Raw genomic sequence first — 24,294 nt, 5'->3', positions numbered from 1 at the left:
GCTTAGCAAGGTCACAGTGACACAAAATCCATACACAAAAATTAATTACATTTCTATACACTGGCAATGGACAATTGAAAATTTACTGTCTCAGAACTTCTGGTTAAGATGGTGGGATGGGAGCCACGAGGGAAGGAAAACAAGGCAATGTAGCACACAATATTCTCTCCCACCAGAAAGTGAAGGGCACACGGAATTCTTAACCCAGGCAAGACCCCGCACAGGGCAGGAGAGCCACAGCTTGTGGCAGCCACATTGTCAGCTAGGGTCAGGCTCAGCCAGAGAGTGAGTTAGATGAAATGCCAGACAGAGAATTCAAAAGAACAATTGTATGTTCAAAGAAATCGAAGAAAAGAATGACAGGAACAAAAGAAGGAAACAAACTCCTAAAGGAATCCTAGGAGAAGTCAGGGAAACAGCTTAGCAAAATAAGGAAGTTGATACATGATATGATTAAGGAAATAGAAATACTGAAGAAATACCAATCTGGAATACTCAAAATTAAAAACGTGGCAAGTCAACATTAAACAAAAAGCTCTGCAGAAAGTCTCAACAATACAATGAATCAAAAAGAAGACAGAGGGGCTGGAGAGATGGCTTAGCAGTTAAAGCATTTGCCTGCAAAGCCAAAGGACCTTGGTTTGATTCCCCAGGAGCCACGTAAGCCAGATGTACAAGATGGTGCACACATCTGGAGTTCATTTGTGGTGGCTGGAGGTCCTGGCATGCCTATTCTCCCCCCCCCCTCCACTCTCTCAAATAAATAAAATAAAGTAAAAAAAAATCTTGAAGAAGACAACGAAGACGACCGAGGGCTGGAGAAATGGCTTAGCGGTTAAGGCACTTGCCTGCAAAGCCACAGGACCTGGGTTTGATTCCTCAGGACCTAGATAAGCCAGATGTACAAGGGGGCACATGTGTCTAGAGTTAGTCTGCAATGGCTAGAGGCCCTGGCACCCCCATTCTCTATCTGTCTCTCTCTCTCTCTCTCTCTAAAATAAATAAATAAACATTTTTTTAAGGGAAGACACAATATCTGAGCTACAAGACAGATCTAGAACATTTGAGCAAAGAGAAGACAAGTTAGAAAGAAGGTATGAGTCAGGATTTCATGACATTCAGGACAATATGAAGAGATCAATTCAGAGTATGAAAGGAGAAGAATTCCAAGCTAAAGACATAGTATTTCCAACAAAGTCATAGAAGGGATGCTGGAGAGATTATTTAGTGGTTAAGGCACTTCCCCAGGGCCCACGTAAACCAGATGCACAAGGTGGCTCATGCATCTGAAGTTTATTTGCAGTGGCTGGAGGCCTTGGTGCGCCCATTCTCTTCCTCTCTATCTGTCTGCCTCTCTCTCTCTCTTTCTTTCTCTCTCTCAAATAAATAAATAAAAATATTTAAAATCATAGAAGAAAATGTTCCCCAAAAGGGAAATAAATGCCAATATAGATACTGGAGACATTTAGGACACCAAACAGACAAGACCAGCAAACAGCCTCTCTTCGCCATATTAGAATTAAACTATAAACAAGTCAAAGATAACATTGAAAGTGTAAGAGGAAACATACCTATTTACCTCTAAAAGCAAGCCAATCTGGTTAACAGAAGGTTACTCAAAACAAACTTTGAAAGACAGAGGAGCGTGTGGTGGGGTGTGGTGGTGGACACCTTTAATCTGAGCACTCAGGAGGCAGAGGTAGGAGGACTGTTGTGAGTTCAAGGCAAGCCTGGGACTACAGAGTGAGTTCTAGGCTAGCCTGGGCTACAGTGAGACCCCATGTCAAAAAAAAAGATAAGGAAATAAAATAAGTAAAAGCCAGAAGAGCTTAGAATGGCGTCCAAATTCTGAAAGACACTGCCAACCCAGGTTACTATGACCATCTAATATGGCTGTCATAATTTAAAGAGAAATAAGAACTTTCCATGATAAAAACGGGCTGAAGGAATACAAGACCACAAAGCCAGCTCTGCAGAAAATACTTGAGAAGATCCTTTTGTCTGAAGAGCATGAGAAGCCCACACATGAAGCCATAGTACAGAATAAAACATGCTCAAATGACGGTTAATGCACGACAGTAACCACAGCAAGCCCTACAAAATCGAACAGAAGGGCAGAGCACACATGCGCTTGTCAGTGATAACTTACAACATCAGGAGTCTCAATATTCCAAACAAAATACCAGACTTGAAGACTGTATTAAAAGACAGGATCCAAGCCGGGCGTGGTGGTGCACACCTTTGATCCCAGCACTCAGGGGGCAGAGGTAGGAGGATCGCTGTAAATTCGAGGCCACCCTGAGATTCCATAGTTAATTCCAGCTCAGCCTGGACCAGAGTGAGACCATACCTCAAAAACAAAACAAAACAAAAAAATCCCCCCAAACCAAAAACCTCATCTCTCCATAAAAGACAGACACTATTTTAGGTTAAAAGAATGAAAAATGGTATTTCAAGCAAATGGGTCTAGGAAACTGTTCTAATACCTGACAGGGTAGACCTCAAACCAACACCAGTTAGAAGAAATAAAGGTCACTTTACACTGATTAAGGAAAAACCCAACAAGAGGACATTATAGTTCTAAACATACATGCACCAAACAAGGTATGTCAATTTCATTAAAAAAAAAAACTACTAGATAAAGTAAAGTCACAGATAATCCCAAGCACAGTAGTAGCGGGGGAGACTTCAGTACTCCTCTCTCACCAACTGGCAGGCCATCCCAGCAAAAATAAATAAATAAACAGAGAAGCACCTGAATTAAATGACATCATAGAACAAGTGGACCTAACAGACATCTACAGAACATTTTATCCAAATGCTAAAGAATACACATTCTTGGGCTGGACACATTGCTTAGCAGTTAAGGCGTCTGCCTGCAAAGCCAAAAGATCCTGGTTTGATTCCCCAGGACCCATGTAAACCAGATGCACAGGGGGCGCATGCATTTGGAGTTCATCTGCAGTGGCTGGAGGCCCTGGTGCACCCATTCTCTCTTTCTCTCTCCCCCTCCTTCTTTCTCTCTCTCAAATAAATAAATAAAATATATTAAAAAAAGAATACACATCCTTTTCCACATCACATGGAACTTTCTCTAAAGTAGATAATATGTTAGTATACAAAGCAAATCTTAGCAAATATAGAAAAATTAAAATAATTCCTTATTCTGTATCTGATCACAATGGGATTAAAGTATGAATCAACAGCAAGAAAAACTATAGAACACACACAAACTCATGTCAACTAAAACAGTACGCTTCTGAATGACGAATGGGTCATTGAAGAAAACAAAAGGAAATTTTAAAAATTCATAGAATCAAATGAGAATGAAAACACAACATACCAAAACCTATAAAATACAATGAAGGCAGTCCTTGGGGTGAAATTGATAGCGTCAAGTGCCTATATTAAGAAATTAGAAGCCTTTAATCCCAGCACTCAGGAGGCAGAGGTAAGAGGATTTCTGTGAATTCAAGGCCAGCCTGAGACAATATAGTGAATTTCAGGTCAGCCTGGGCTACAGAGAGATCCTACCTTAAAGAACCAAAAAAGGGGGAAAAAATAATAAATTAGGTCACAAGTAAACAACTTAATGCTTCACCTTCAGGCCCTGGAAAAAGAACAAGCCAGACCAAAAAAACAAGCAGGCTAAAAGAAATAATAAAGATCAGAGCAGAAATTAATGAGTTAAAAATTTAAAAATACAAATAATTAATGAAACAAAGAGTTAGTTTGAAAGGATAAACAAGATAGATAAACTGTTAGTAAAAGTGACCAAAGCAAAGAGAGAAAAGATGCAAATTAATAAAATTAGAGATGAAAAAGGCACCATTATAACAGATACCAATGAAATTCAGAAAATTATAAGGATATACCTTAAGAACATATACTCCACTAAATATGAAAAATCTAAAGAAATGGATTAATTCCTAAATATACATAATCTCCCAAAAGTAAAGCAAGATGAGATATATGATTTAAATAGCCCTATAACAGGCTCTGAGATCAAAGCAGTTACAAAAGTTCTCCCAACTAAAAAAGGCCCAGGCCCACATGTATTGGCTGGTGAGTTCTATTAGAACTAATATCAGTGTTTCTCAAACTTTCCCATAAAATTGAAGAGGAAGGAATACTGCCAAATTCATTTTATGAAACCAGAATTACCCTGATACCAAAATCAGATAAAGATACAACAAAAAAAGAAAATTACAGTAGCTGGGCATGGTGGCGCACACCTTTAACCCCAGCACTCGGGAGGCAGAGGTGGGAGGATCACTGTGAGTTCGAGGCCACCTTAAGACCACATAATGAATTTCAGGTCAGCCTGAGCTAAAGTGAGACCCTACCTCGAAAAACCGAAAAAAAAAAGAAGAAAATTACAGACCAATTTTCCTCATGAATATAGATGCAAAAATTCTCAACAAAATACCGGCGAACAGAATATAGGAAAACTGAAACGACCACTGACCCTGATTAAGCAGCTTTTATCCCAGAGACACACAGATGGCTCAACATATGCAAATAAATAAATGTAATATGCCAAATAATGGACTGAACAGAAAAAAGCACATGATCATCTCGATAGATACAGGAAAAGCATTTGTGAAAATTCAACATCCCTTCATGATAAAAGTCCTGAAGAAACTGGGAGTAGAATGAACAGATATCAACATAATAAAGGTGGTTTGTGACAAACCTATAGCCAACATTATACTAAGTAGAGAAAAATTAAAGCATTTATACTAAGTCAGGAACAAAAGGGGTGTCTATTTTCCCCACTTTTATTTAATATAGTACTGGAAGTCTTAGATCTAACAATGACAAGAGACACAAATAAAAGAACACAAATATAAAGGAAGAAGTAAAATTATCATTATTTGCAGATGATAAATTCTGTATATAAGGGACCCTAAAGACTCTACCAGCAAACTGTTAGAGCTGATAAATGCTTTCAGCAAAGAAGCAGGATATAAAATTCATACACAAAAATCAGTAGCCTTCCTATATATCAATAACAAACATCCTGAGGATGAAACCAGGGAACACTCCCATTCAAAATTGCCTCAAAGCCAGGCGTGGTGGTGTATGCCTTTAATCCCAGCACTTAGGAGGCAGAGGAAGGAGGGTCGCCATGAGTCCCAGGCTGTGCTGAGACTACATAGTGAATTCCAGGTCAGTCTGGGCTAGAGTGAGACTATACCTCAATAAAATAAAATAAAATAAAATAAATAGCATAGCTTGGAATAAACTTAACCAAGGAAGTGATGGATCTCTACAATGAAAAGTTTAAAAACACTCAAGAGAGAAATTGAAGAAGTCACAAGGAAATGGAAAGACATCCATGGATTAGAAGATCAATATTGTGAAAATAGCTATCTTACCAAAAACAATCTACAGATTTAATGCAATCCCCATAAAAAATTCCAATGGAAGTCTTCACTGGTATATAAAAACCAGCCTTGAAATTCATTTGTAAATATAAAAAAAAGATTCAAATAGCCAAAGCAATTCTGTGCAACAAAAATAAGGCTGGTGGAAAAAAACAAACAAGGCTGGTGGTGTCACCAAGTCTGATTTTAAGCTACATTACAGAGCCAGAGTGACAACAAGAACATGGGACCAACACAAAGACGGCCACGCAGACCACTGGAACAGGATAGGGGACCCAGACACCAACCTAGGCAGCCACAGCCGTCCCATGTTTGATTCAAAATGCCAAAAGTATTCACTGGAGAAAAGACAGTCTCTTTAACAAATGTTGCTGGGAAAACTGGATGTCTACATGCAGAAGGATGAAAATAGATGCTCATCTCTCTCCACGCACAAGGATAGACTCCAAATGGACCAAAGGCTTTGATGTTAACCCTGAGCCTTGAAGCTGCTAGGGGAAACACTTCAACACACAGGTTTAGGCGATAACTCTTCCAAACACGCATCCCCAGTGTGACCCTATCCCTGTCTCCAGCACATCTCCAGTGCAAAGCTAGGCATGCGTATTCTGGAGTGTTCGGAGACAGCAACAAGTTGGTTTCTTTAAATGCATAAGAAAAAGCAGAATTTGGCATTTGGCTCAGTGGGTGAAATGTTGCTGTGCACGTCTAAGGACCTGAGCTAAGATTCCCCAGCACCCGCATAAATGCCAGGCACGGGGCATACACCGGTAACCCCAGCCCTGGGGAGGCAGAGATGGGAAGATCCCGGAGTTGGCTGGCTGGATAGTTGGGGTGATTCAATGAGTGCCCCGTTCGGTAAGGCTCCCCGTCTCAAGAAGTAAGGCGGAGTGGGCTGGAGAGACGGCTCAGCAGCTGAGTGCATCCTGTGCAGTCGTGAGGGCCTGAGGAAGGCTGGCAGACCACTTGGGTTCAATCCCCAGGGCCCACATAAACAGCTGGGCATGGCTATGTGCCTCTGTGACCCTGTCCTGTGGAGGGCAGAGACCTGACAATCACCAGAGTTTGAGGGGGGCGGAAGGAAGGCAAACTCCAGGATCAATAAGTTTTTTGTTTTGTTCTGTTTTTAAGCTTAATAAAAATTTATTGAGAACTTCTGGGATGTGGTTATCTCCTCCCACGGAGATAGTGGAGGGAGGGAACAACACTGTTGGAAATCACTGAGAAATCACACTGTCCCAACCCCACCTTGGGCCAATACAGGGAGGAGGAAAGTCATTCCCTCCAAAGAGGTTGGGCTCCAGTCTTCCTTAATTCAAGAACAGGACCGGCCAAGCAAGGTGACACACGCCTTTAATCCCAGCACTCAGGAAGCAGAGATAGGAGAATCACTGTGAGTTCCAGGCCAGCCTGAGAATACATAGCAGATTCCAGGTCAGTCTAGGCTAGAGCAAGACCCTACCTTGGAAAAAATAAAATTAAAAAAAAGGATTGGGTGAGTACCAAGGGACTACGACATGATACCGCAGTCAGGGTGGGATGTGCTGGACCCCCTAGCTGGCTCTTCAAAAAGTGGAAGAGAAACACACCCACTTCCTTTCTGGAGATGGGCTTCTTGATGACCTTCTTCCTTTCTTACCTGGATGAGGCTGTCCCTCCCCAGATAAAGCTTGCGTCCTGCAGGTTCAGCCAGGTTGTCAGCCCCAACACTGATGTTGTTCTGTGACATGGCCGTCATCCTGAAGACATTCTAGGTGGCCCAGATTTTCAGAACTTGACATAGCCAGGATTCTTACTCAGCACTTCTCCAAGCCTCTCTGCAGCCTCAGCGTCCCCTTCGGCCTGTGCAGACTTTTGCCACTGTTCCTGCTTTCCTTTCTCCACCAAGGACTGGGCCCGCTGAGCCTCCCATTGGGCCACTTGTTTGGCCTCTACAGCAGCTGTGGACTCTAGGCTAAAACAGAGCTCTGTGATGGCTACACCATCCAGGATGCAGCTGAAATCCTTGGCACGCTCAGTCAGCTCCCTTCAAAACAACAGGGACACCTGGGCCCACTGGGCGATCAACTGTGAGGCACCGAACTTGGCCACCACACTCTTGAGCACCTCACTGACGACGGACAGCAGCGCTCGTTCCTCGCGGTCTCGCACTGAGCGCTGGTACACGCTGGGAAGCTCCTGGGTATTGGGTCAAGACAACACACGCAGGGAGGTGTCCACCAGCTACAGGTCTTTGGAGCCTCTGGGCTAGGAGACTTTTCAAGGTCTGGCCCAAATGTCATAGGTGATAGGATACTGGAACCAGGAGATTCTGAAGGGAAAATTTTGGCTAGGATGAGGTCTTGTCGCATGCCACCAATCCAATTAAAGAAGATGGCTCTGTGCCTACCTTTGACGGTGAACCCAGATTTGCAGACACCATAGACTACTGCCCCCTAGCAGCATCTCTAGGGACATGCCCATGCCCTGAGGCCCAACAGGAAGGCGTCCCTCAAAGTCCTTCAAGTTCTGGGCCATGTCTGATCCTCCTCAGGGTGGTTGCACTGAGGCCAGGAAGGGGTGCCCACCTGCTTCTACCCAACTCTGGTTCACCCTGCCCACTATGCTTGGCATAGTGGTGCTAACAGGTGCTCAAATAAAAATAGGCAGAAAAGTAATGGAGCTGGAGACAGGATGGTCTGCTCTGACATTGCAGGCCCGTGCGGGGGCGTCCCATGGGCACACGCATGGTGGCTAAGTCGCACACTCACCACACAGACCACATTACTGACACATATGCAAGCAAAGAAAAGAGGTGGAGAGTGACAAAGAAAGACAACCCATGCTGGCCTCTGGCAACGGGCACAATGGACAGCAAGAAACCCTGCCTCGAGTGAGGTGAAGAGTAACCACCAGCGAGAGCGCCACACGGGCTGCGACACACGCAGGTCCACACTCACACACCAACATGCACACACACAGACACATGCACAAAACAAGTTGATTAATTACAAAATAAATAAAGTCAGAATAAAGCCACACATTTCAAAGTATAAAGTCCCATTATACAATTCCCAGACTTACTAAAAAGTGAAGGTCTTTTAGAGAATGTGGTGTAGAAGACAGAACGAACGTGGTAAAGCCGGGCGTGGTGACGCACGCCTTCAATCCCAGCACTCGGGAAGCAGAGGTAGGAGGGTCGCCGTGAGTTCAAGGCCAGCCTGAGACTCCATGGTGAATTCCAGGTCAGCCTGGGCTAGAGTGAGACCCTACCTGGAAAAGCCAAAAAAGAAAAAGAAAAAAAGACATGGTAATGGAATAGAGAATCTAGGGCAACTTGTTCCCAGCATAGTGACAATGACAGCTACACGGAGAAAAGATGATCTCGACAGACGGTGGCGGAACAATTGCATGTCCATGACAAAAATTAACCTCCATGTAGACCTTTGCCATATCCAAAAAGCTAACTTGAAAAATTAAATGTAAAACCTAAGACCTTCAACATAAAACATGGAAGAGAAATTTTTGTGACTACTTATTAAGCAAATATCTCTTATTTATGGCCCCAAAAGTATAGTCCATAAAAGAAACAAATAGGGCTGGAGAGATGCTTAGCGGTTAAGGCGCTTGCCTAAAAAGCCAAAGGACTTGGGCTTGATTCCCCAGGACCCACATAAGCCAGATGCACAAGGGGTGCACGCATCTGGAGTTCATTTGTAGTGGCTGGAGGCCCTGGTGCGCCCATTCTCTCTCACTCCCTCTCTCTCTCTCCCTGACTATTTCTGTATCTCTCTCAAATAAACAAATAAAAAATTAGGCTTCATCAAAATTAACAACTTATGACCTTCAAAAGATACTATTAAGAAATTTAATAAGAGCCACATGTGGTGGTGTACACCTGCCAACCCAGCACTTGGGAGGCAGAGGCAGGAAGATCAAGAGTTCAAAGTCATCCTCAGCTACATAGGTAATTAAGACCATCCTGAGCTACATACGGCCCTGTCTCAAAAAAGGGGGAAGAAGGAAAGGGAGGGAAGGAAGAAGAAAGAAACAAAAAATAAAAAGGAGGCGGAGGAGGAGAAGAAAATGACCATCAACAGCTGGAGAAGCTTTAGCTCCATATTTGAACAGACACTTCTCCCCAGAGAAAGCGCACAACTCGTAAATAAGCCCACAGAAGACACTAATGCCGTTAGTCGCGGGAGAATACCAGCTCTAACCGCACTGTGGGCAGCTCCAGACCCAAGAGACCAACAAAACCCAAAGCCTTCAAACAGTGCCAAGTGTGGGTAAGGATGCGGAGCCAGGGGACTGCTCGTGCACACACGCTGGAATGACAAACTGGACACCTGCTCTGGAAGCCAGCATGGTAGTTTCTCACATCCTCTAACCACGCTGCACAGCCATCTCACCTGTACGGTTACAGACGGGAACGCTCCGACTCGCATGAGACCCTGTACTTGAATGTTTGCATGAGTTTACTTGGAACTCGCAAATCGAGAAATAACCCCAACATCCTTCAACAAACTATGGTATATTTCTCCCCTCGGAGCTACTCGTCAATTCAAACACACAGCTCATGAATGCATAACGCCAGATACGTTCCATAGACTGTGAAAAGCCAGACTCAGGACTATGCACTCTGTGGTTCTGTTTATGAGACAAGCCACAAGAGGCGAGATTATCATACAGAACACAGACTATTGGCTGCCACGACTGGGAGTAAAAAGGGCTGTCACCCCTACGGGAGGATCTAAGGTAACAGAACTCTTTCAAACATACAGGTACAAATGAAGAGACTCAACAGTGGACTCTGCAAGCCTTATATTTGGCCAGCCAGGCCAAAGGAGCCAATAGGTGCAATAGTGACACATCTGTCCATGGTGGAAACCAACTGCCCTCTAATTGGACTGGAGGCCCGCTCCATGGGAGGGAATACATCCCTGATACTGAAAACTTAAAACAGGGGCAGTCATGAGCCCTAGGGATGTAACGTCTGCTGCTGTCTGGCTAAAGGTATATACTATGCTCATCAAACTGCCCAGTAAGCACTTCCCTTATATTAATGCTACTCTCACTTTTGGTAGAGAATCTTCTCTTTTCAGATGGCAGTGACCTTGGGATGACTCAGAAGGCATCATGGTGCTGGAAAGAAGTGACAGGAGTGCTCAGCACTGCAATATCTCTATCACATCTTCCAAGGCTCAGGGTCCATTGCAGAAGAAGTGGCAGAAAGAATGTAAGAGCCAAAAGGAAGGACAGGACTCTTTACAACGTGGTCCTCCAGACACAAAATGGCCTGGATATCCATGACCTTACAGTGCCTGGCACTACCTACACAAGACCAGCATAATGGGAGGAAAAGATGATGACATCAAAATAAAAGAGAATGATTGAGAGGGGGAGGGGATATGATGGAGAATGGAGTTTTAAAGGGGAAAGTGGGGAAAGGGAGGGCATTACCATGGGATATTTTTTATAATCATGGAAGTTGTTAATAAAAAAATTTGAAAAGAAAAACAAACATACAAGCGCATCTGTATGCGTTCATCACTCACAGAACCGCCCGTCCAACAGTCTGGTTTTGCCAGGCGTGGTGGTACTCACCTTTAATCCCAGCACTTGGAGGCAGAAGTAGGAGGATCACCATGAAGTTTGAGGCCACCTGGGAACTACATGGGAATTCCAGGTCAACCTGGGCTAGAGTACGACCTTACTTCAAAAAAAAATTAAAACAAAAAAAGAAGAAGAAAAAGTCTTGCCTTTATTGCTTGTAAATTACACCTCAAGAAAAATGTGATGGAATAAAAGTAAGGTGATATTTCTCACAGTAAGGAAAAGATGATCACCCTTTAAGTATATATATATTTATTTATTTTCAAGAATAGAGAGACAAAGAAAAGAAGTGCCAGGGTTTCTTGCCACTGCACATGAACTCCAGATGTGCATCTGGCTAGTGAACAGAACCTGGGCTGGTAGGTTTTGCAAGCAAGTGTCTTTACCTGCTGAACCATCTACCTAGTCTGGCCACCCTTTTTTAAGAGCAATAAAAACAGAGCATTGAAGTCAAATATGGGCTAGATGGGCTCCCTGCTTCACACCTGGGGACTTTATTGAGGAAGAGCTTGACAAGGGCACACCAACTCCCATCAGAGACTGTCTCTTACACAAGCCCCTGAGAAAGAGAACAGGTCTTTCTGCCCTGTCCAGGGCATCTGAAGTCATCTCGAATGTCCCCACCGGGTCCCATCCTCCAGAGCTGGGGTCCCACCAACTTGCTAGCGGAGCTTCCCACCACTTCCTGGGGCATGAGCGCGTCGTAGCCTCCTTGCTGGCCTCTATCCCATAGGGATGTGCGTCTCCTGCCTCCCGTGGGAATCTATACTTTCTCGAGGGGCTCTGCAGTCAGGCTTGAAAGGACCAGCTTCTCCTGGCACGAGGGTCTGGGATGGAGGACAAACTTGAACTCTACCAGCTGTCCACAGTGCTCGCTGCACTGGACAGAGGCCTCCCTGAGCCCTATTTGTGCCCTGTGCCCACCAGTGCCTCATGCCCACCAGTGCTTGCTGAACAACACAGTTATCTACCTTTTCTGAGCTTTATGGATTTCTGGAATAGAAATAGGGCCTCTTTGTAACTGAGAAAGAAAGGAAAACAAAGCCTAAACCCAGGAAGCCTCACCACCGAGGTACCTCCTCTTTTCCTTTCCTCTGGTGCCCTGGAAGTTTGGTGGATGACCAAGGCGGCACTGGAGGATGTGGCTTGGCTCCTCGCCTCCGGCCACCATGTTGCCGCAGCATTACTGGGTGCCGACATCCTGCAGGATCCTTCAGGTCCTGTGTGGGGCCTGGCTTTGCCCTCATCACCCCGTTCACTGAAACCAGTTGCTCAAGATAGGCTGTTATGACCCAATGAATGTACAACTTACCCATGAAACTGCTGTTGGGTCCCAAGAAGTGGCGCCACTTCCACACAGGGCAGGCTGGCAAGCACTGTCCCCTAACCCTTACACGCCACGAGAGAATCAAGGGGACACCCACCACACATTCTACTCCCCAGTAAGTCACCCAGCCTGGGGATCCCAACAAGAGCCTTCACACTGGGGGAGGGTACAGAAGGAGGCCACCACAGACACCTGGGGAACCAGTCTCCAAAGAAATGCTCACTAGCGGGTCTGTCAAAGCACACAGACAATCTGTGCGCAATGGTGCGTATCTACAATCCTGGTAGGAGAGTCACCGTGAGCTCAGGGCCAGTATGGGTTAGATAAAGAGTTCCAGGTCAGCCTGGGCCAGAGTGAGACCCTGCCTCAAAACAACAGAAAGCACACCTGCATGAACGTCAGAGCCACAGGACGAAGGAGTGCTGCACTGTCCTGTCCTCCCAGTGACAACTGCTGGTTGCCAAAAACCCCAGAGGACCTGCACCATTCTGAACCCATGGGCATTTTGACTTGGAGGACAAAAAGAACTAAAGAACAATAGAGAGGAAAGACTACTTTGAGGAGGAGGTTCTCAGTGAGATGGGGATATGAAACAGGGAACAAAAGTGTATAACAACACGGGAATATGAGCAAACTGCAGTATGTTCATACACTGAAGTTCTCGATTGAAAACAAAACCAAAGGGGAAAAATTTCAGTAAATCCTAACATAGCTAAAATGCCATTAATATGCTTATATTAGGGCTGGGGAGATAGCTGAGCAGATAAAGGTGCTTGCTTGCAAAGCCTGTCTGCTCCAGGTTCAATTCCCCCGTACCCACGTAAAGCCAGATGCTCAAAGTGGTTTGTGCATCTGGAGTTTGTTTGCAGTGGTAGGAGGCCCTGGTACTTGCTCTGTCTCTCTCTCTTATTTATTTTAAAAATATGTTTATATTAGTTAATGCCTATTTATAAAGTATTTTTTTAAAAAAAGCAAATTTAAAATCTGAAAATAAAATTTTAAATCCATTAATTTAATTTTGTAAAAAAGCATACCAACAGATAACTACCAGCTTCCGCCTGAGACCAAGTCTGGGGTCTGTGCCCCTTTCACCTGGGCCACCACACACCATCCATGTCCCCCACAGCTCTCTCTGCAGAGTGGACAACTCGTGCGTCTGGAAGGAGCCAAGACTCCAAGACCACAGTCTCCCTCTAGACTGGAGACTTTTAGGGTGCACAGAGAGCATTCACTTTGCTTAAACTGATGACATGTTTCTTCATTTCCTGGAGCTTTGGAACAACAAACTAGAATTAAAAAAATAATAATAATAAAAACTCCAGTTTATTTTCTCCCCACCTTCCTCAAATGAGAGAGGAGAAATGGACGCCCGTGCTGGTAAATGTCAGTGTCTTCGGTCAAGGTCCCTGTCCCCTGTGGCGAGACACAACGGCTCCGCTTGCTCCCAACTGTTTTCTGAAGCAGCTGTATTAAGGCACAAGCAAGTCTTAGCCATGTCAAATGTCTGTCACCTGGAAGATGCTTGGCACATGGAGGGGAGGGCAGGAGGAACAATTCCTTGCCAACCTTTTTTAGGGGCGATTGGCACCCTCAGTGCCACCTCATGGGGCATTTACCTCCACCGTGAAGAACTAGGGCATTCTATAGTATGGACAATAATTTTTTAAGCTAACATGAGCCAAAGATAACAGGTAGCTGTCCAGACCTGTTTAAAAGAAAAGGGGGGTGGGGGGGAACCCAGGTTGGCAGATATAACAGCCCATTGCTTTTTATCACACAGCCCTGGCCAGAGAACCAAATGCATGAAGGAACCTAAACACGGTTCTTATTGTTAACTCATTACGTCCATTAAACATGTAGAAAAGAAAGACCTTCATGTCGTGGGCCTGGTTGAAAGTATCAGGGAGCAGATTAGAGTTAATTAATGCTGTGAACCCTGAGGCTGCCAGCCAGGGCGACTCCCACTGAAACCCAGGTTCACACCTGCCACAGACGGGAGTTCAGAAAGCCGAGGTGGACGCTGACGTCCCCCCCACCACCGCAACGCCCCGCAACTGATCTGCGGCTCAGGCATCCGCACGCAGAGCTAAGCTGCACCGCAGGGAGAGAACGCGGCGCGCTCCAAGCAGAAATTGCGCAGGCCTCTCGCTGGAGCTCCGGAAATTGCCAGGGGTTCCAGGCCACAAGGCGAGACTGCTAAGTTGCTTCTGGCAAGTTGGAAAGAGCTTATCAATTATTCATGCAACTGGATAAGCAGGGATTTTATCTTGTAGCATGAATCAAGAGATAAAAATTCCATTTCAAAAGGAGGGGTGGAGACTAAACCCTGAATATTAATTTTAAACTAGAAAAGAAGAGGAAAGGAAGGGGTGGTGGGGGGGGTCTGTCAGCACTTCTGTTTAGGATGTACTGTGAGCACTCTTATAGGAGTCCCCCATCCTGTACCCAATTCTGTTTCTCCTATTCCTAAGACCGCCCCCCCACACCAGACCAGGCATCCAGATGTAAGGGAAGCAGGGCCGTCTCCACCTCGAACTCAGCCCCACCTCTGACTGACAGGGTCCTCTAGCCATAACCCTCCACACCTCAGGAGCCATGGTGGGGGTGCGTTTATGGACCCCTAGACAACACCATGTCTCGGGTGTTTCCATGTAAACTCACTTTGCTGCTCCAAGACCTAAACCCTAAGCAGAGAGAAACTTGTAAACAGAGATCCTTACAAACGCCGAATGGCTCCAAGAGCATGGGTCCTGCCCGTGTTCTGAGATCCCAGCCGAGTGGGGTTCAACCTACAAGACTTTGGGGGCAAAAAAACATCATGATGTGCTGGACCTAGTGCTGCAGACAAGTTATCCTAGCTACTTGGGAGACAGGAGGATTGAAAGTTCAAAGCCTACCTGGGCTATGGGGAGAGTTCAAGATGAGCCTGTGTAACTTAGTGAGATCCTGTCCCAAACGAAAAAGTGAAAGCAGGGCTGGGGATACGGCTCAGTAGTGGGCTGGTTGCCTAGCATGCATGATGCTCTGGGTGCCATCCCCAGCCTTAATATTAAAAAAAAAAAATGTGGGGGCTGGAGAGATGGCTTAGTGGTTAAGGCACTTGCCCACAAAGCCTCAGAATGCATGTTCGAGTCTCCAGGTCCCACGTAGCCAGATGCACAGTAACGCAATCATGCAATGTCACATATGTAGCACAAGAGTGTACATGTCTGGAGTTCACTCACAGTGCTGAAAGACCCTGGCATGCCCATTTTCTCTCTCTCTCTCCCTCTTTCACTCAAAAATACAATAAAATAAAAAGAACATGGCTTTACTTTGTCCTTCTGCCCCTCACTTTTTTCATGGCCTTGCACTTGGCAATTTTTTAAAAGCCAAGGAGTTATAACCCAAGATAAATTGAGGGAGGGGAGGTCTGTGTCTTATTTAAGTATTAGATCTGACCATATCTTAGAGATGAATATGCCATAGGTAGAGGTGACACAGATGTAATTGGATAGAAATGGGAAGAAGAAACAGAGACAGAAAGATAAGCTACGCCTCTCAGACAGAACATTGGGTACTCCAAGCAGAAGCTGGAGCTCCGGAAATTGCCATGGGTTCCAGACCGCGACAGGAAAAATCCCAAACCCAGTGTCAGCAGGACTTGTCTCCAGGTAGAGTATCCACAAATGTCCTTTCCCCTTCATCCCACTCTATCTATATTTTCCAGACAGTATATTGGGAACACTGTTAATTTCATAATGGGAGAGAAATAATAAACTCTATCTTTTCAGATACTGTTTGGGGAGCATGTATTGATTTTCACATGGGAGGGCAGCAATATACTTTATAACCTGCTGTCTGAAGTCACAAAGACTGGCTTTTCTTTATTTTTCTCCTCCCACAAAGCAAGAAAATCTGTCTTGATAGGTTTGCCCTTTCTTGGCACCAGCTGGCAGATGGGAAAGGAGTGGGCAGGCAGACCCTGCCTGGAGCAGCCATTCTACAAATGTGCACAGGGTGAGAAATGGGGCCTGGCCCACATTCTGGTCTGGGTGGAATGCTGTTGAGAGGGAGCCTGGGCGGGGGGTTGGAAGTTCCAACTCTATCCCGTCACCATCTCGGTTCTGTGGTATAAGATACTTTATGAGGGTTACACAGCCAGCTTTTTTGGGGGGGGAAGCACAGCAGCTGTGTCTCTAGGACGGGCACTGGTGACCAAGGGCAAGTCAGTGAATCCTTGAGCTTCTTAACGAGTTATTGCTAATAAATTAGCGACTATGAGTATAAAAATCAACAACTATCCCATCTGGGTACTGCCCAGAGCATCAAATGTAAGAATTCAATGTTGGGCTGTAGACATGCCTTAGTGGTTAAGGTGCTTGCCTACAAAGCCTAAGGACCCAGGTTTGATTCTCCAGAACCCATGTAAACCAGATCCACATGGTGGTGCATGCATCTGGAGTTCGTCTGCAATGGCAAGAGGCCCTGGCATGCCCATTTTCTCCCTCTCTCTCTCTCTCTCGATCTCTGTCTGTCTAATAAATAAAAATAAAATATATTAAAAAAAAAGAATCCAATGTCATCAACCTTCACCCACCCATCCTCTACCCTCCCATCTACTCATCTATCCACCCATTTACTCACCCATCCACCCATGTATCCATCTGTATGCCCACCCACCCACTCACCTACCCGTCCTTCCTATCCACCCACCCACTCCTCTATCAGTCCACCTTCACTGAACCATCTGCCTGTCTGGGACATGTCCATCCCCTCGTATATCCGTCCATTCACTCATCTATCTAGTCCTCAGTCCATCCACCCACTCTGCCATCCATCCACCCAGTAATGCATCCACTCATTCAAAAGCATTCACTCATGTGCACGGTGCTAAACTAAGCCCTCCAATGCCTCCACCTCCCCAGAACACAGGGCCAGATGGAACAAGAAGACTGACAGGTACAAAGGTTCCACACCCCGCCTCCCAAGGCCCAGAAGTCCAGAGTCAGGCTGAGGAACAAAACTTCCAGGCCCCAGGTGGAGTCCCGGCCAGGCTCCATTGTGTGACCTTCAGCTCCTCTCCAGGGAGTTCCGGGGTCTGAAAAGGCTGAATCCTAGCCTAGCCTGGCCCTCACACCATCTACAGCAGCCCAGGAGGCCAGCCTGGATGTTTATTTGGTTATTAGATAACCAGACCCTGCACCATTTCTTTGATCAGATACCCCTGATAACAGGCAGAGGAAACAGACCATTTCATAGCAAGGTTTTGGCTGATCTTATCTCCCAGTGCTGCTTTTAACAGGGGCAAAGAGGGGAGGTCGCAGTTTAGAAGGGAGGGGGGGACAGAGGGCCTGTCTGGTAATGCTTCCTCACCCGCCCTCCCCCATTCCACCCTGCTGCACTTCTGTGGGGGAGGGTGCAAGACACCAGAGGAGCAACAAGGCTGGCCTCCCCACACCCACACCTCAACATGCCCAGCCTCTCACACTGGTATCTGTCCCCAGCAAGAATCCCATGCCCACCCCAAATCACAGGTGGCTCTGACCCCCTGGGGAGGCTCTCCATGGTTACCAGCCCAGAAAGCCCAGCTCTGGAGACCAGAATACAATTGTGCCTTTGGAGGTGACTCACACCAGCACAGGACAAGACTTCTCCCCAAAATGCCCTTATGTTACCACCACTTACAACCAACTACTTTTTCTACAACTAAGAAAGAGATCAGGAGCCAAAGGTAGCCAACGAAGCTCTTGATGATACAACTTCCTTCTGTCCCCTTCTGTCTTTCTGTTTAAAACGAAAGATGCCTTTGGAGCTATAGATGAGTCGTAACATCAGTTCCCTCCTCCTCTCCTCTCACACCCTCATAACTCCAGGAGAGTCTTGTCCAACACTAAGTGATGTGGCTACTCCCTCCAGGATGGACATGACAACTGCCATCTTGAATCAGAGCAGCTATGAGCAGCCACGCGTGACCTTCGCCACCTGCATGACATCAGACCTATTGGCAGTCTCTCCTGGAGGGAGGGGAGGGCTCAGGCACCTTCATAAGCTCATCTTGAGCCCCTTCCTTCTCCAAGAGCATACGAGCAGCAAGCAGCTCATTCCAGAGGACTCTCCAGGAGGGCAGCGTTGCTATCCTATGTCACCTGGGGGAGTTTTCAGTGGCACAACTTGCGTGGTCACCCTTGCTGCAAGTGGGGACTCTTCAGTGGTGTGGCCAGACCTGGACCTGGACCAAGTCCTTCCGGTGCTGTGTTGGCACCTGCTCTTATCAAGGGTGGCTGGTCCCCTAGGATAAAAATCTGAAGATATTACTATCTATTTTTCAATTTTTGCTGTTTTGGAGTGAGGGTTACCATTGCCTCTAAACAGATAACTCGCAGGTTACTGCCGTGTGTTTCCGCATCCTCACCTGTGCAGCCAGGAGCTGGGACCTGTCGCCGTGGAAACCCTGCTCTCAGCACACTCTAACCTTTCCCCTGCTATCCCGAAAGCTACTCCCTCGTCTCCCCCCATTCAGTCATCCAAACTCAGTGCCCACCTTGCCCACGCTGCACCATGGTTCTACCTCTGAGCAGGGCACATGGATGTAAAGGACACAACAGTGTTCTGAGTTCTCAGAAACCGACAGAGCGTTGTAGAAATCAGCCGTACGCCTACCACACCCAGAACCTCTGCCGGGGAGATTCTGCTCCCGAGGGCAGCACAGCAAGTCCCCAAAGCACCAAATTATAATCCCATCTGAGGCGTCGAGTTAGAGCCCCTTTGCCACAGCAACCGTTAATGTTTGAACCCTGTCCATGTCTGGGGCTTGGAAACGCTTGCATTCAGAGAATCCAGGGAGGGCAGTTGCCAACAGTTATGGCCAGGAGAGCATGTCCCTTTTATCTGTAATGGTGAATTTCACAAAATTTAAAGGCACATAATTGCCACAAATCGTCACAATTACGCAATTATAAATAATCACTCTACGCAGCTCTTCTCTGGCCCTGTGAGTCATCCCTTGCCTACAAACTTCCTGTGACAGGGGACGGCTGTCAGCCAGGGGGAGGCTGACACCAATGTAGGTTTAAGCAAGGCTACCTCAAGTCTCAGTCTGTTCTCAGTAATCTATAGGAACCAGAGGGTGGGGTGGGGGATGTCGCCCTGTGGAAGGAGATTGGCCCTTTCCTCACACTTCCCTCTGCAGGATGTCACGGGGCCCCTCTCTGCGCTGCTGCTGTTCCCTGCAGAGGAGGGAAGTAAGGATGGACCCCAAGGCCCCAGGATGGGGGTCCTGGGAATGAAGGGCTCTGGGGGTTCCTTGGTACCGCACTTCACCTCGGTTTCTTTGTCTTGGTGTCCTCTGGAAGTTTTGGCCCACAGGATTGAGGAAGGGACAGATGAACGTGTAAAACCTTCAGAGGGTAGAGTGGCTGCCGCATCAACAGGTGCCAGCCCTGTCACGGAGGGCCAAAATCTCAACCTCGATCTCTCCCTCCCTCCCGTCCTTCCCTCTCCCTCGGTGTCCCCAGCTCTTCCTTTTCTCTCTTCTCTCTCCAGCTCTCGCTGCCACTTCTCCCTTCCAGTCTTTGGCTTTTGACACTTCGTTCTCCCTCCTTCCTCTCCTGTTTTCTTTCTTGCTCTCATCTCTCATTCATCTTCCAGCTCGAGGCAGCACACAGCAATGATCCTGGGGTCCACACCCCCTTCCCCGAGTGTCCCCTCCCTCCTTCCCTGTCACCTCAGGTTCTGCCTCAGCTGCCCAGAAGCACCACGTGTGCGGACGAACAATCCAGGTACACTTTCTCAGCCACGTGATTCCCTTCCCAGGTGCCCATGCACCTTCCTCGGGGCTTGCCTACCCAGAAAAGCACCAGGCTCTGCGATGGGGAGTTGTATAGGGGAGGGGTCACAGAAAGGCCCACTTTGGGACACGGGCTTGGTCCTCCTTACCACTGCTTGGCCTCTGAAGCTGCCACCCTAAATTGACTCCCTCCGAGGAGTCTGTGGGATGGTGGCAGGAGGAGGAGTTGGAGCGGGGGAGGAAACCCAGCCGCCGGCCCCAGCCTTTGCCTAGACCGCTGGGCTGCTGGGGGAGCGCTAATCACAGGGAGCGGTGCTGGCTGCTGGGTCCTGGCTTGGCCACTTTCTTGGTTGCAATTGCTGGGCTCCACGTAGACGTGACTTTTCCAGGAGTAACTGGAAGGCCTGAATAGAAACTTCAGGGGTCCTGGGACCAGCGGCTGCCTTTAGAGAAGCTCCTTCCAGCCCCCCTGCGCCCTTGCCCTTCCTTGGGATGGCCTGGCCAGGGGTGCGCTAGGAGCACACCGCAGTAGCTAGGCTGGCTGAGCCCCTGGGAAGGCCTGCTTGCTGGGGCGGGCGAGGACGCTGGGGGAAGTGAGGCCCCGGGCGCAGGGGCGTCGCCTAGGGGTCTGGGTGGCAGGGTCTTTGCCCGGGCCCGCGCGCGCTGCGCTGCAGAGGCGCTCCGAGCTTCCCCGGGGCGGTCCCCACCTCCTCTGGCACTCGGACCTATGAGTGCGCAGCTCCGCTAGCAACTACCCCAACCCGGCCCGCGCCGGGGCACTGAGGGGTGCAGGAAGGATCCAGGCCGGCCACAGCCGCCCAAACACACTCCTACCCGCGCATCGCTCCGTGGCAGACGCCAGCTGTCTTGCCTGCCCTGACGGGATGCCTGCAGCCACGCTCCCCTACGCGTGCGTCCTGGTACTTTTGGGAGGTAGGTACCCGTCTCCCCATCAGCTCACAATCTGATGTGCCCACAGGATCCTTGGGGACTGCCATGCCGGGCTGGACACCTGGTCGGTTGATGGGCTGTGCTCCCCTTCTCTAGCCTCACCTGGTTCACACCTGTGGCACCTCCAGGATCCCTTCTAGGTCGTGCTCCAGCAGCCCAGACACCGGGCAATGTGTGGAGCCTTAATGACTTTGTGTTCTTAGGGCCCCTTGTGTTGACCCCCAAAAGACTGAGAGATAGTCCAACAACCGCCCCCCTCCCCCGCACTCCCCTGGAAAGGGACAAGCCCAAGCCACTCAGAGAAGGCTGCTGGGTCAACATGCTCCTCGAACCCTGCGTTGTGTTGCAGGACCGGGGGAGAAAGGGAGGTGCTGGGGTCCTAAAGGGCCCGAACGGTGGGGCTTTCTGGCACTGGATTGATGTCTTCTCCAGAACTGTCGCCCACCCGCCCCCATGGCCCGTGGGTAAGAGGAGATCTGTAGAACTGTTACCTGTGCTGCATCATTACAGGGATCCACTGCCGTCACCAAAGCATTTCCTGCCCAGGGCTTGCCCCAAGCATCCTCCTCTGTGAAGGGCTAAGAATGCTGGTCCCAACCAGGCCATGTGGCTTAGAAGCCCAGATCCGCTTCCTATATGTGCTGCTGGGTCCATCCATCAGCTATGTGGGTTTCCACGGTTTCTTCTGTGAGTTGGACAAGCAAACCTTGCTTTTGTCTAGCTCCTATGAGATCTAGATGCAGGCCCTTAGCTCGCTGCCTGGCACCCAGCAAGTCTCCAGTGGATGGCAGCTGGTATCTCAGGCTCCGGGGTCCCATGGTAAGACGTGCTCACCTTCACAGATATGCTTAGCTTCTTTTATAATCAGGTCTGGGTGCCAGAGGTCTTCAACACATGCTTTTTTCTCCCCCCAGCCCCAAATTTCTATGTCAGATGTTTTGAGAAGAGATAAAGGGGTCTGAAGAGAGGTTGGGGGAGGGGTATGCTCACAGTTTGAAGTTACCTACACTTGTGTCCAAAAGCACCTCCGGCAGGCAGAACCCGCTTTCCCTGCCCAGCTGGAATCAAGAGGTCACACAGCTAGCTCTAACCACAGGGTCTTACCCTGGCACGAAGAGGCTAAGACATCCAGGTTGGCTGGTTAGCAAGGAAGAGCCTGAGAGATGCCCCGAGAGTGCTGCACGAAGAGCCAATATTGCGCACTGAGTTGAGGCGGACAGAAGCTGAAGCCCCCCCACTCAGCTCTTCCCCAGACTCTCCCACCCAGGACTAAGCCAGCCAGAGCAGAGGCCTGCAGTCTCAGCCCCAGTGCAGACTGTTGTCCTTGGCAGACCCTAGCTTCTCGCCATGCAGTGAAGTCACTGAGGTTGAGCGCCCACTGAGGCCTGCTCATTCCATGGCGATGCCTGCTGCTGGGCGCCTGGTGACCCGCCACCACATCACAGCAGAATCCATGAGCGCGAAGCAGAGATTGTCCAGGGGGGGGACACACAGGGAGCCAATCCCGAGCGCAGCAGCCCTCAAGTCAGACCCTAAGACCAGGAAGGGTGGTGATTCCACCTGGTTCCGTGTGCGCCCTTGGCTCCCAGTATGAAGACAGGCGCCAGGCTCCACAGGGAGACTTTGATCCGAGGTCTTTTCCACCACTGGCGACAATACCAGACAGCAAGATCCTTTCTTTAGCTGGGATTACTTCAATTGCTTACATAATTGAAATACCTGAACGGAAGTGTATTCAAAATCTACAGGTTCCAGAAACCTTTGGGTAGAATGGCACAACAGCCCAGCCAAGGAAATTCAAATTGAGAGCACCTGTGCACGCGCGCGTACACACACACACACACACACACACACACGCAGGAACATGCAGACACATGCATGCACATGCATACCAGTTTTCTCAACCTCAGCGCCGTTGACATTTGGAACAAGTTTCTTTCTGTGTTGAGACCAGTGTGTACTGTGCAAGGTGACTGTCTCACAGCATTGTTGTCCCGACCCAGTCACGATAACCAGGACTTTGGCAGATGCCTCCTCAGGGCAAAATCGCCCCCAGTTGAGAACCAATGGTTTGGCTAGATCAACCCCACAGTAGGTTTTCACAGAAATCTTTGTCTAAATGGCTGGGGTTGGATGGAATTTGTTATTCTTGCTCTGGACAATCAGGAAGTCAAGGGCACAGTGGGGCCCAAGAAAAACAACACAGCCCAGGTGGTTTCGAATCTGGACTTTGATTTCCCTAATTTGTTCTGTCTTTGAAAATGTCCTCACTGGAGGGTGACAGACAGGAGGCTATGGTACTCAGTTACCCGTGATGCCAGATGGGTCCCAGGCCAGCTTTCCAGCTGCCAAGGCTGGTTCCCTCCATAGCAATTTCTGGCTTAAAAAAAAATCTCCTTATTCAACAATTTATGCTGGAGAGGGAAAAATGAGAAACCACCATGGCTTTTGTTGTTGTTTTCTCATTCTTACATTTTTTTTCTAATTTAGGTCTTACTTTTATCATTAGCTACATACTTTGTGATAGCAAGTCAACATTTGGATACAGATTAACCAGGGCAAGCTCAGAAGCCATTCCATAATAAATTAGCTTTGATGAGGATTTCTGCGTGTGTGTGTGTGTGTGTGTGTGTGTGTGTGTCTGTGTGCGCGCGCGCGTGCGCGCGCACACGCGCAGATGTGGGGGGGGTGTTTGATATTGGGCTTTTTTGCAGGGAAAGTATCTGTTTGTACACGTTCTTGTGTGTGAGTGAGGGTGTGTGCATGCCATGGCGTGTGTGTGGAGGTCAGGTGACAATTTGGGGATGTCAATCCTCACCTACCACCTCTTTGAGGCAGTGTCTCTTGTTCATGAAGCTTCCAGAAAATTTTCCTGCCTCTGTTTGTTGTCTCACTGTTAGTGTGCTGGGATTACAGAAACCCACCCAGCAATATATATATACATTTTTAATTAGATATGGTCATATTTAGTATGTAAACAGCATATGTTGGTACCATCCTTTCCCGCCTCCATGCCCCTTTTCTAAAGAGGCCTTCCTCATTGGAGATGCAGGTCAACCTCATGGGGATTTGGGGTCATGCATTATGGAGGGGGGGAGAGGCAATGTCTCTGTGCAAAATATCCCAACTTGTGGCTTTAACAGTCTTTCCGCACCTTCTTCCCCCAAATTCCCTGAGCCACGCTGGGAGCATTTTAAGCCTTTTTCAGTGGTGGGCACTCAGGAGCCTCTGGAGCTCTGGTTTCCATCCAGCCTTTCATGCAG

General features: G+C 47.9%; 1 protein-coding gene, 1 long non-coding RNA gene and 1 pseudogene across 3 annotated transcripts in view; 1 reads left to right on the top strand and 2 right to left on the bottom strand.

Moving 5' to 3' along the window:
• LOC123462794 overlaps window positions 1-22,453 on the bottom strand; it is a 77,355-nt gene extending 54,902 nt beyond the window's left edge. Inside the window, exon 1 of the long non-coding RNA XR_006638527.1 lies at window positions 21,523-22,453. This is a non-coding gene — a long non-coding RNA (uncharacterized LOC123462794). The remainder of the gene's footprint in view (window positions 1-21,522) is intronic.
• LOC101600985 lies at window positions 6,668-7,907 on the bottom strand (annotated as a pseudogene).
• Window positions 19,946-24,294, top strand: part of Apcdd1l (APC down-regulated 1 like) — a 59,278-nt gene continuing 54,929 nt past the window's right edge. The window contains exon 1 of one of the 2 annotated variants that reach the window (XM_045156401.1): window positions 19,946-20,072. In XM_045156401.1, coding sequence (XP_045012336.1) covers window positions 19,961-20,072 — 112 coding nt within the window. In that variant the 5' untranslated portion in view covers window positions 19,946-19,960. Of the gene's footprint in view, window positions 20,073-20,128; window positions 21,014-24,294 lie in introns of those variants that run through there. The other variant, XM_045156403.1, reaches the window with a different exon arrangement.

This window comes from Jaculus jaculus, chromosome 8, assembly GCF_020740685.1.
Source record: "Jaculus jaculus isolate mJacJac1 chromosome 8, mJacJac1.mat.Y.cur, whole genome shotgun sequence".
NCBI classification, from domain to species: domain Eukaryota; kingdom Metazoa; phylum Chordata; class Mammalia; order Rodentia; family Dipodidae; genus Jaculus; species Jaculus jaculus.
This window is presented reverse-complemented; position numbering and strand designations above follow the sequence as displayed.